The sequence below is a fragment of the Lithobates pipiens genome, unplaced genomic scaffold (genome assembly GCF_037356315.1).
Source record: "Lithobates pipiens isolate NorthernLeopardFrog02 unplaced genomic scaffold, aLitPip1_a1.2 Scaffold_35, whole genome shotgun sequence".
NCBI lineage: Eukaryota > Metazoa > Chordata > Amphibia > Anura > Ranidae > Lithobates > Lithobates pipiens.
The window spans coordinates 14,861,705-14,874,268 of NW_027507811.1; the positions used below are offsets into that span (position 1 = coordinate 14,861,705).

The 12,564-nt window shown below is 46.7% G+C and overlaps 2 protein-coding genes across 2 annotated transcripts in view; both read left to right on the forward strand.

The window, feature by feature from the left end:
* The window catches only part of LOC143955542 (uncharacterized), a 47,234-nt gene extending 39,193 nt beyond the window's left edge, over window positions 1–8,041 (forward strand). The window contains exon 11 of the mRNA XM_077465591.1: window positions 2,967–8,041. Within this exon, the coding sequence (XP_077321717.1) occupies window positions 2,967–4,801 (1,835 nt within the window). The 3' untranslated portion in view covers window positions 4,802–8,041. The remainder of the gene's footprint in view (window positions 1–2,966) is intronic.
* The window catches only part of LOC143955613 (uncharacterized), a 47,757-nt gene that overhangs the window by 16,429 nt on the left and 18,764 nt on the right, over window positions 1–12,564 (forward strand). The window lies entirely within an intron of this gene.

The following is a 12,564-nucleotide window of genomic DNA, read 5'->3' on the forward strand; positions in this document are numbered from 1 at the left end:
TGGCAACAAATCTTGTAACAGTCACTAACGGTAGTTGTATTTAACTATGGGTAACAAAAAATAGTTTTCCTCACACGATACAGTCTCTCATTGTAGATTTTCACTCACCGAGCTCCCAGACTCTCACTAGACTCTCAGAGCAAATTGCCACTGGATCCTCGGAGCTCCTCCACTTGCATAACTCGGTATCCTCCTCAAGCCTCACCCCCGCCTCCCTGCTGGGTCCCTGGCTTGGCATTCACTGATGCTCCTCAAGCGTCACGTCTGCTGTCCCGCTGGGTCCCTGGCTTGGCACTTGCTGAAGTTTTCCCACTTCTTCACCATCCCCAGCTAGTGAGAAGACTGCTCTGGTACTTGCTCCAGCTTACTCACTGTGGTCTCCGGTAACAAGGTGGATGGTCCCTTAGTGGTGACAGCTTCCCCCCTACCTCCAACCACAACTGGTTCCCCGTCCGGTGGAACCATTACTCTCGGTTGGACTCCAATCTTGCAGTCCCAACCCTGTGCTGCTTCTCCTGCTTCTGGAAAGGCCCTCAGACAGCCTAGCAGCCAGATGTCCCCGGGATAGGCCTCAGCCTTCTGGCCTAGCAGCCCGGGGCAGCATAACATACGTCCATCCAGACACCCGTCCAGGTGGCACAGAACCCCCCAATCACCTGACTCCACCCAAATAAATAGGCTCTCCCAGCAGGCCAAGGGACCAAAGAAACCACCGTCAATTGGCTGAGACACCCCATCCATTCATAGCCTGACCTTGCTGAGCCCTTGTCTATCTAATGTCACCAGCATAACGCCACCTAGCGACAGAAGAGAGAAGATGCAGCAAGTCCAGAACTAGAGAGGAATCCGTGGTACTACTAACAATTAACCAGGGCAACTACCACCTGGCAAACTAAATTTACTAGCAACCCTGCCTAAACACCAGGGTGCTACACCAGTAAGAGGAGGTTGGACTAAAAATAGCAGGCCAGTAAGAGGAGACTGGACTATAAGGGGCAGACCAGTAAGAGGAGGCTGGACTGTAAATGGTAGAACAGAAAGAGGAGATTGGACTATACAGTAAATGGAAGACCAGTAAGAGGAGGCTGGACTGTAAATGGTAGACCAGTAAGAGGAGACTGGTCTATAAATGGTAGACCAGTAAGAAGCGATTGGACTATAAATAGTAGACTAGTAAGAGGAGGTTGGACTAAAAATGCCAGGCCAGTAAGAGGAGACTGGACTATAAATGGCAGACCAGCAAGAGGAGACTGGACTATGAACTGTAGACTTGTAAGAGGAGACTATATATATATATTAATGGCAGAACAATAAGAGGACACTAAACTTCAAATGGCAGATCTACAACAAGAGGTGGAGGTAGTATACAGCACGTGAAATGTCCATCTCCAGTCCCTGGTATAATGTCTTGTTCCAAACAAACAAGATGGAAAAACTGTGTACCATATAAAGGTCCATCTCCATTCCTCAATATAACATCATGTTCCCAACAAATGAGGAGGAGATCCTGTACACCATATGAAAGGTCCATCTCCATTCCTACATAAAACATCATGTTCCCAACAAATGAGGAGGAGATACTGTACACCATATGAAAGGTCCATCTCCATTCCTCAATATAACATCATGTTCCCAACAAATGAGGAGGAGATACTGTACATCATATGAAAGGTCCATCTCCATTCCTCAATATAACGTCATGTTCCCAACAAATGAGGAGGAGATACTGTACACCATATGAAAGGTCCATCTCCATTCCTCAATATAACGTCATGTTCCCAACAAATGAGGAGGAGATACTGTACATCATATGAAAGGTCCATCTCCATTCCTCAATATAACGTCATGTTCCCAACCAATGAGGAGGAGATACTGTACACCATATGAAAGGTTCATCTCCATTCCTCAATATAATGTCATGTTCCCAACCAATGAGGAGGAGATACTGTACACCATATGAAAGGTCCATCTCCATTCCTCAATATAACCATGTTCCCAACAAATGAGGAGGAGATACTGTACACCATATGAAAGGTCCATCTCCATTCCTCAATATAACGTCATGTTCCCAACAAATGAGGAGGAGATACTGTACACCATATGAAAGATCCATCTCCATTCCTCAATATAACGTCATGTTCCCAACAAATGAGGAGGAGATACTGTACACCATATGAAAGGTCCATCTCCATTCCTCAATATAACGTCATGTTCCCAACCAATGAGGAGGAGATACTGTACTCCATATGAAAGGTCCATCTCCATTCCTCAATATAACGTCATGTTCCCAACAAATGAGGAGGAGATACTGTACACCATATGAAAGGTCCATCTCCATTCCTCAATATAACGTCATGTTCCCAACAAATGAGGAGGAGATACTGTACACCATATGAAAGGTCCATCTCCGTTCCTCAATATAACGTCATGTTCCCAACAAATGAGGAGGAGATACTGTACACCATATGAAAGGTCCATCTCCATTCCTCACTATGATGTCATGTTCCCAACAAATGAGGAGGAGATACTGTACATCATATGAAAGGTCCATCTCCATTCCTCAATATAACGTCATGTTCCCAACAAATGAGGAGGAGATACTGTACACCATATGAAAGGTCCATCTCCATTCCTCAATATAACGTCATGTTCCCAACAAATGAGGAGGAGATACTGTACACCATATGAAAGATCCATCTCCATTCCTCAATACAACACCATGTTCCCAATAAATGAGGTTCAGATACTGTATACCACATGCAACATCCTTCTTTAATCTTCAATATAGCATTATGTTTTCTACCATTCCTCACCATAGAGTCCTCAGTGTACACTGCCTGGTCCATAGTTGGGTTTGTTTGTATCTCTATCAAACCATTGATTTTCAGACTAACTTGCATGACTCTCACTGTAAAACCTGAAAAATGAACATACTTTGAATGTTGATAAAACATTATCTCCAACAGATGGACACTATCTTCTGAATGACTCGGAGTATCAGCGTTCTTTATCTCCAGACTGTATTACAGAAGATGATGACTTTACCCAATTTCCTCCAGGAGTAAATCCTATTACTGAAAATATACATCCTAGACTTCACTATAAAACTGGTTCAATGGATCCCTCTAATTGCAAACAAAGTTCTCCTGGAATATCACCTTCTGTTACAAGCACCGGTGAGAAGATATTTCCGTGTCCCCAATGTGACAAATGTTTTGGCTTTAAGCACAGACTTGTAAGACATCTCATGGTGCACACCGGAGAGCGGCCCTATATATGTTCAGACTGTGGGAAATCTTATGCACGGAAATTGGACCTTCTCATACACGCCAAGATTCACACCGGCGAGAGGCCCTTTTCCTGTACGGTCTGTGGGAAAGGCTTTATAGATAAAAAGCGGCTTATTGAACACAAGCAAGTGCACACCGGCGAGAGGCCTTTTTTGTGTACAGTCTGCGGGAAGAGTTTTAAAGGAAAAAAGTGGCTGATAGAACACGAGCGGCTGCACACCGGTCAAAGGCCCTTTTCCTGTACGGTGTGCGGGAAAGGTTTTGGAGAAAAAAGGCGGCTTGTCGAACACGAGCGGCTGCACACCGGTGAGAAACCTTTTTCCTGTACGGTCTGTGGGGAGAGCTTTCGAGGAAAAAAGAGGCTGATTGAACATGAGCGTCTGCACACCGGTGAAACGCCTTTTAAGTGTTCCGATTGTAGGAAGGAGTTTAGAACCAGAGGCGTTCTTAACCTTCACCGGCAATCGCATGCGAGCGGGCAGCCGTATTCCTGTTTGCAATGTGGAAAACGCTTTAAATATAGCATCAGCCTTAGCCGACACAAGAAACTTCATGCGCAAGATAATTCATTGTCGTGCTCTGAGTGCGGGAAATCTTTTACAACCAAATATGAACTTCATGTGCATACGAGATGTCACACGGGAAAGAAGATCTTCCAATGTCCGGACTGTGAGAAATCCTTCTTATGGAATGCGGACCTTGTTAACCACCAGAGAGTTCACACCGGTGAGAAGCCCTTTCCTTGCTCTCTATGCGACAAATGTTTCTCATCCAAAGCCATCCTTGAGGACCATATAAAAGTCCACACCGGTGAGAGGCCGTTTTCCTGTACGGAGTGCGGGAAACGTTTCATTCAGAAAAGAGCCCTCAACCAGCATATGAAAAGCCACACCGGCGAGAAGCCGTTTTCATGTTCTGAATGTGGTAAATGTTACTCACAGAAAGGAAGCCTCGACTACCACATGAAATGCCACACCGGCGAGAAGCCGTTTTGCTGCGAAAAGTGTGGCAAACTTTTTATGGTGCAGCAGCAACTTCTCAAACACCAGAGAATTTGTGCGGGTAAGTTTGAAAAGTCAAAACCTGGACTCCTTGGGGAGCAAAAAGGTCACATTAAAGAGAAGAAGTTTCCATGTTTATTATGTGAGAAATCCTTCAAACGGAGAGACCACCTTGTTACCCACCAGAGAGTTCACACCGGTGAGAAGCCCTTTTCTTGTCCTGAGTGCGGCAGATGCTTCTCCATTAAAAGAAACCTGGATGACCATATAAAAGTGCACAGCAGTGTAAAGCCGTTTACCTGCGAAGTGTGCGGGAAAGGGTACATACAGCAACGGCACCTTCTTACACACACGACAAGCCACACAGGCGAGCGGCCCTTTTCATGTTCAGAGTGCGGGAAGAGTTACAACCGAAAAGACCGTCTAGTCAAGCATCAAAAGACAGAGGGTCACCTATGGCAGATACAAAATTATGGAAGTGAAGATTGTCCTGTCCAGAAACTATCGTGAAACTGAGGGGAGTTTCGAGTTTACTAAAATGAGTGGTGGGCCAACTATCTAAGCCCACCTTAGATCCATTCTCCCCCCCCCCACCTCCATTGAGTGGTGGGCCTACTATCTAAGCCCACCTTAGATCCATTGTCCCCCACCTCAAATGAGTGGTGGGCCTATCATCAAACCCCACCTTAGATCCATTCTCTCCCACCTCAATTGAGTGGTGTGCCTACTATCTAAGCCCACCTTAAATCCATTCTCCCCCACCTCAAATGAGTGGTGGGCCTATAATCTAACCCCACCTTAGATCCATTCTCTCCCAGCTCAATTGGGTGGTGGGCCTACTATCTAAGCCCACCTTAGATCCATTCTCCCCGACCTCAATTGAATGGTGGGCCTACTATCTAAGCCCACCTCAGATCCATTCTCCCCCACCTCAGTTGAGTGGTGGGCCTACTATATAAGCCCACCTCAGATCCATTCTCCCCCACCTCAATTGAGTGGTGGGCCTACTATCAAAGCCCACCTTAGATGCATTCTCCCCCACCTCAAATGAGTGGTGGACCTATCATCTAACCCCACCTTAGATCCATTCTCTCCCACCTCAATTGAGTGGTGGGCCTACTGTCTAACCTCACCTTAGATCCATTCTCTCCCACCTCAATTGGGTGGTGGGCCAACTATCTAAGCCCACCTCAGATCCATTCTCCCCCACCTCAATTGAGTGGTGGGCCCACTATCTAAGCCCACCTCAGATCCATTCTCCCCCACCTCAATTGAGTGGTGGGCCTACTATCTAAGCCCACCTCAGATCCATTCTCCCCCACCTCAATTGAGTGGTGGGCCTACTATCTAAGCCCACCTCAGATCCATTCTCCCCCACCTCAATTGAGTGGTGGGCCTACTATATAAGCCCACCTTAGATCCATTCTCCCCCACCTCAAATGAGTGGTGGGCCTATCACTATCTAACCCCACCTTAGATCCATTCTCTCCCACATCGAGTGGTGGGCCTACTGTCTAACCCCACCTTAGATCCATTCTCTCCCACATCGAGTGGTGGGCCTACTATCTAAGCCCACCTTAGATCCATTCTCCCCCACCTCAATTGAGTGGTGTGCCTACTATCTAAGCCCACCTTAAATCCATTCTCCCCCACCTCAAATGAGTGGGGGGCCTACTATCTAAGCCCACCTCAGATCCATTCTCCCCCACCTCAATTGAGTGGTGGGCCTACTATCTAAGCCCACCTCAGATCCATTCTCCCCCACTCAATTGAGTGGGGGGCCTACTATATAAGCCCACCTTAGATCCATTCTCCCCCACCTCAAATGAGTGGTGGGCCTATCACAATATAACCCCACCTTAGATCCATTCTCTCCCACATCGAGTGGTGGGCCTACCGTCTAACCCCACATTAGATCCATTCTCTCCCACATCGAGTGGTGGGCCTACTATCTAAGCCCACCTTAGATCCATTCTCCCCCACCTCAATTGAGTGGTGTGCCTACTATCTAAGCCCACCTTAAATCCATTCTCCCCCACCTCAAATGAGTGGTGGGCCTATAATCTAACCCCACCTTAGATCCATTCTCCCCCACCTCAAATGAGTGGTGGGCCTACTGTCTAACCTCACCTTAGATCCATTCTCTCCCACCTCAATTGGGTGGTGGGCCTACTATCTAAGCCCACCTTAGATCCATTCTCCCCCACCTCAATTGAGTAGTGGGCCTACTATCTAAGCCCACCTCAGATCCATTCTCCCCCACCTCAATTGAGTGGTGGGCCTACTATCTAAGCCCACCTCAGATCCATTCTCCCCCACCTCAATTGAGTGGGGGGCCTACTATATAAGCCCACCTTAGATCCATTCTCCCCCACCTCAAATGAGTGGTGGGCCTATCACAATATAACCCCACCTTAGATCCATTCTCTCCCACATCGAGTGGTGGGCCTACTGTCTAACTCCACATTAGATCCATTCTCTCGCACATCGAGTGGTGGGCCTACTATCTAAGCCCACCTTAGATCCATTCTCCCCCACCTCAATTGAGTGGTGTGCCTACTATCTAAGCCCACCTTAAATCCATTCTCCCCCACCTCAAATGAGTGGTGGGCCTATAATCTAACCCCACCTTAGATCCATTCTCCCCCACCTCAAATGAGTGGTGGGCCTACTGTCTAACCCCACCTTAGATCCATTCTCTCCCACCTCAATTGGGTGGTGGGCCTACTATCTAAGCCCACCTTAGATCCATTCTCCCCCACCTCAATTGAGTGGTGGGCCTACTATCTAAGCCCACCTCAGATCCATTCTCCCCCACCTCAATTGAGTGGTGGGCCTACTATCTAAGCCCACCTCAGATCCATTCTCCCCCACCTCAATTGAGTGGTGGGCCTACTATCTAAGCCCACCTCAGATCCATTCTCCCCCACCTCAATTGAGTGGTGAGCCCACTATCTAAGCCCACCTCAGATCCATTCTCCCCCCACCTCAAATGAGTGGTGAGCCCACTATCTAAGCCCACCTCAGATCCATTCTCTCCCACCTCAATTGAGTGGTGGGCCCACTATCTAACCAGACGTTAGATCCATTCTCTCCCACCCTAGGGTGTTCTTAGCCCTTGTACACACGGTCGGAGATTCCGACGGAATGTGTCCGATCGGACAGTTTTGTCGGATATTCCGACTGTGTGTGGTCTACATCGGACTGTTTCTGTCGGAGTATCCGACGGACCAAATTTTCGAACTTGTTGGTAAAATTTTCCGACAAAATTCTCCGATCGGACATACTCCGATCATGTGTAGAGAATTCCGATCGGACAAAGTGCCACGCATGCTCAGATCAAATTCCTACACCAAAGCTATTGGCTACTAGCCTGAATGTAGTCCCGTCGTAATGAAATAACGATATCACGTTCTGTACGATCGGATACTTCGTCCGACCGTGTGTATACAACAGTTTCGGACAAAATCCGTCGGACAAAAGCCGACAGATTTGGTTGTCGGAATCTCCGACCGTGTGCACAAGGGCTTACTCTTCCTGGTTAACATTCATTGAATAAAATATATTAAAACTAAAAAAAAAAAAAAAAAAACTAGCAGATCTAGGAATTGAAGAAAACATCTCACCAGTGGGCATCTGAGAGTTATGGAACACTATGAGGTCAAAGTAGATGTAAGTGCACTGTGCACTTTGTATCATGAACAGTTGTAAAGTTTTATTACGTGAAATAAAAAATATTTTCACATTTCATCCTTTTGTTTCCTCGCTAACATCAGCTGCATGTCATTACTCTGGACCAGCTTCCTGTTGGTGACAATGGTGGACCATACCTGAGCAATGTGTGTCGGCACTGCTGCTTGTAGTCACCACCAATCATGCATGTGACAAGTAGGGGTTTTTCTAGACCTGGAACACCCTGAGGGGAGCAAGTGGCGCATGGTGTAAGTGGCCACAATGTAATGACAGTGGGAGTGGCGTGGTTAAATAGACTCTATGCCTACTGTATACAACAAAATGGCACCCGTCCACACACTATGTCTACAATTAAGCCCTTACTTGGTGAAACATGTTAAAGGGGTTCTCCCATGGGTAGGAGCCCAAGCTGAACCTATTTTTTCTAAAAGGGAGCTCATTATATGCTGAAGCAGTGTGTGGATGGGTGCCATTTTATTATAGTCCTTGATGTGTCTGACAAACCAGTATTTAACCTGACCAGCACCTGCAAACATTGAGGCCCGTTGGCCGGGATAACAGATTGGGGCATTTGAAAGGCATTAGTTTTATTTGGTTTTTGGTCTACTTTCTGTATATATTACATACATATGCTGCAGTCCTTCCAGATTATGTACTATGCAGCACAGTGTACAGAATCCAGGACTAGTTCAAGAGTTAAGGCAAAAACTCAATGATCAGAAGAGGACTCTTCAGTGGAGAAACAAAATGTCCAAGCACCACTTGAAGGGAGAAGGAAAAAAGTACCCCAGCATTAATGGCCAGTAGCATGAAAGATTGCCCCAGTGCCGATGGTCTGTGTGAGAAAACATGCCCCACTATCAGTAGCCATTGGGAATAAGAATATCCTGGTGTTGGTGGTCAGTGTGAGAAAGCCTGCCCTTCTATCAGTTGTCATTGGGGAAAAAGAACACTCTGGTGTTGGTAGTCAGTGTGAAAAAGCATGCCCCACCATCAGTAGTCATTGGAAAGAAGAACACCCTGGTGTTGATGGTCAGTGTGAGAAAGCATGCCCCACCATCAGTAGTCATTGGGAAGAAGAACACCCTGGTGTTGATGGTCAGTGTGAGAAAGCATGCCCCCATATCAGTAGTCATGGTGTTGGTGGTCAGTGTGAAAATGCCTACCCCACCATCAGTAGTCATTGGGAAGAAGAACACCCAGATGTTGGTGGTCAGTGTGAGAAAACATGCCCCACCATCAGTAGTCATTGGGAAGAAGAACACCCTGGTGTTGGTGGTCAGTGTGAGAAAACATGCCCCACCATCAGTAGTCATTGGGAAGAAGAACACCTTGGTGTTGGTGGTCAGTGTGAGAAAACATGCCCTGCTAATCAGAAGTCATTGGGAAGAAGAAAACCCTGGTGTTGGTGGTCAGTGTGAGAAAGCATGCCCCCATATCAGTAGTCATGGTGTTGGTGGTCAGTGTGAGAAAGCCTGCCCTTCTATCAGTTGTCATTGGGGAAAAAGAACACTCCGGTGTTGGTAGTCAGTGTGAAAAAGCCTACCCCACCATCAGTAGTCATTGGGAAGAAGAACACCCAGATGTTGATGGTCAGTGTGAGAAAACATGCCCCACCATCAGTAGTCATTGGGTAGAAGACACCCAGATGTTGGTGGTCAGTGTGAGAAAACATGCCCCCCTTCAGTAGTCATTGGCAAGAAGAACACCCTGGTGTTGGTGGTCAGTGTGAGAAAACATGCCCCCCATCAGTAGTCATTGGGAAGAAGAACACCCTGGTGTTGGTGGTCAGTGTGAGAAAACATGCCCCGCTAATCAGAAGTCATTAGGAAGAAGAAAACCCTGGTGTTGGTGGTCAGTGTGAGAAACCACACTCCACTATCAGTAGTCATTGGGAAGAAGGAAACCCTGGTGTTGCTAGTCAGTGTGAGAAAACATGCCCCACCATCAGTAGTCATTGGGAAGAGTACCATCCTGGTGTTGGTGGTCATTGTAAGAAAGCATGTCCCACCATCAGTAGCCATTGGGGAGAAGAACACCCTAGTGTTGGTAGTCAGTGTGACAAACTACTCTCGCTATTAGTAGTCATTGGGAAGCAGAAAACCCTGGTGTTGGTGGTCAGTGTGAGAAAGCATGCCCAGCTATCAGTAGTCATTTAGAAGAGTACCATCCTGGTGTTGGTGGTCATTGTGAGAAAGCATGTCCCACCATCAGTAGTCATTGGGAAGAAGAACACCTGGGTGTTGGTGGTCAGTATGAGAAAGTATACCCCAGTATCAGTAGCCATTGGGAAGAAGAACACCCTGGTGTTGGTGGTCAGTGTGTGCAAGCCTATCCCACTATTAGTGGTCATTGGGAAGAAAAACACTCCAGCGTTGTTCGTCAGTGGGAGAAAGAAAATACAGGGGGGGGGGGGGGCATTGGAACTCTGGGGTTGAGGTGGGCTGGGGGGATGTGTGCGTGATAAGAGAAAGAAGAGGAATGGCACTTCAATCCTTGGTGGGCACCTAGGTCTGTATCCTATTCTGCTGTGGTATTGAATTCCAGTGGTTCAAGACACCAGCTCAAAAAATGGCTGAAACTAAAACACAGAACGTTCCACCACATGGAACCCACTGCGGAAAAGCCCTACAAGATCGAGGTTACAGGAAACTCTTTTGAGGGATGCCCAGTAGAAATGGTCCCCGATGTGACCCTAGGGGCAATTCTGGCTCTGAATATAAGATGGCCACCTCTGGGAATTTTGCAGTACATCACTAACCTCTATAAAAGTTTGTATAGAAACTGCCAACATATAACACAACCATGTACAATAAATCATGAAGAGGATAAACGGACCCTCCCAGGAGACAACCTAAGAAGGAGATGTAGGAAGACGTAACACAGTTTGATGGGGTTCAGAGGTGACAATTTTACACCAGATTGCATCTGCCTGTGTGTGGCCAACTGGCTAGATTGGGTGAAGTCTCCCTCTAGTGGTGGCCTGAGGTATTGCAGGCTGTGACAACTGTATCACAGCATTGTTTTACCTACCTTAGGCAAGTTCTGTCCTCATTTCCTCCTACACCAAATTAGGTCTTCACCTCAGATAGCTAGTCACTATAGACTTGAGTCCTTGACAGCGGTTAAATATTAGAGAGTGCATATGGTACTGTTACCCATGTCGAGACTGGGGAACCTTGGGTTCTTGCGACAATCTACCAGCACGCTGGTTGGTTTCTGAGGACGCGCGACCTGTGGTGATACTTCATCTGTTGGCCCACCTTCCTCGTCCTTGCAACCTCTGTTCCTCCCGTAAATGTTAACCATTTGGGAGAAAGATAGCCACAGCCACATGCTACCAGATCTGTAAACTCAAGGTCAACCTGCCCTTTGTTAAAATTTTAGTTATTGGCTGTGGTCATTCCCATCAGACACTGTACAAGACACAGTAGTGGGGTTGGTGGAAGGAACCAGTTGGGCGATGGAAGCAACCAGCATCAAGATAAGGTCCTTTAGTAAACAACGTGAAAAGCACCCCCCTTCGATGAGCTGTAGAGCAGCAGCATACTGTAGGTTGCAGGTCCTCCACTTTTTTGCACCCCCTTTCTGCTGAAGTACCTACATCTGCGGTTTATGGGACTACCAGAGACTGAGAGAGATGACAGAGTGACACCAGAGGCTCAGGAGACAGGAAGAGGTGAGATTGGGATGTCTGCAGGTTTAGCAAGGATGAGCTTGACACCCAAACTCTAAGGCCGCGTACACACGACCGGACTTTTTTCGACAGCAAACGTCCGACGAAACGAATCCGGCGGACAATTCGATCTTGTGTGGGCTCCATCGGACCTTTGTTGTCCAAAAATCTGACGGACTTTAGAAATAGAACATGTTTCAATTTTTTTTGCCAGAACTCCGCCGGACCCAGTTCCTATAGAGAAATCCGCTCGTGTGTATGCTAGTCCGACAGACAAAAACCAACGCTAGGGCAGCTATTGGCTACTGGCTATGAACTTCCTTATTCTAGTCCGGTCGTATGTCATCACGTTCGAATCCGTAGGACTTTGGTGTGATTGTGTGTGACCAAGTCCATTCATTCGGAAAGTCCATCGGAACTCCGCCGAAACTCCATCGGAAAGACCGTCGGACCTAGTCCGTCGAAAAGTCCGCTCGTGCTTTATTTTCTATTCTATTCTATACTAATCTGTTTAATTCCATTCTTTTTTTGAATTTCGGAAGACGGCTATATTCTAATACACATAGTCTTTGAAGGAAATCAGCAATAGCCAGCAATATGTTTACATTCTGAATGCGTTTTCAAATTAGATTTTGTTTTCGAATCGGATTCGAATGATTCGTTTTTTTTTTCGGATGAAATTTTGTTTTGTTTTTTCGGATTCGTTTAAGTTCGTTACTATTGTAATTCAGGAATTCGGATACATCTGAATCTTTGAATGACGAAAATTTTGTCCGAATTTTGATTCGGAACAGAACGGAACGGAACGCACATATCTACGGGCTACAGTTGACCAGATACTGTGAAGGACTAGGGGTCACTGGGGTGTACTTATTCAGGATGGAAAATCTCTTGCAGCACTGGG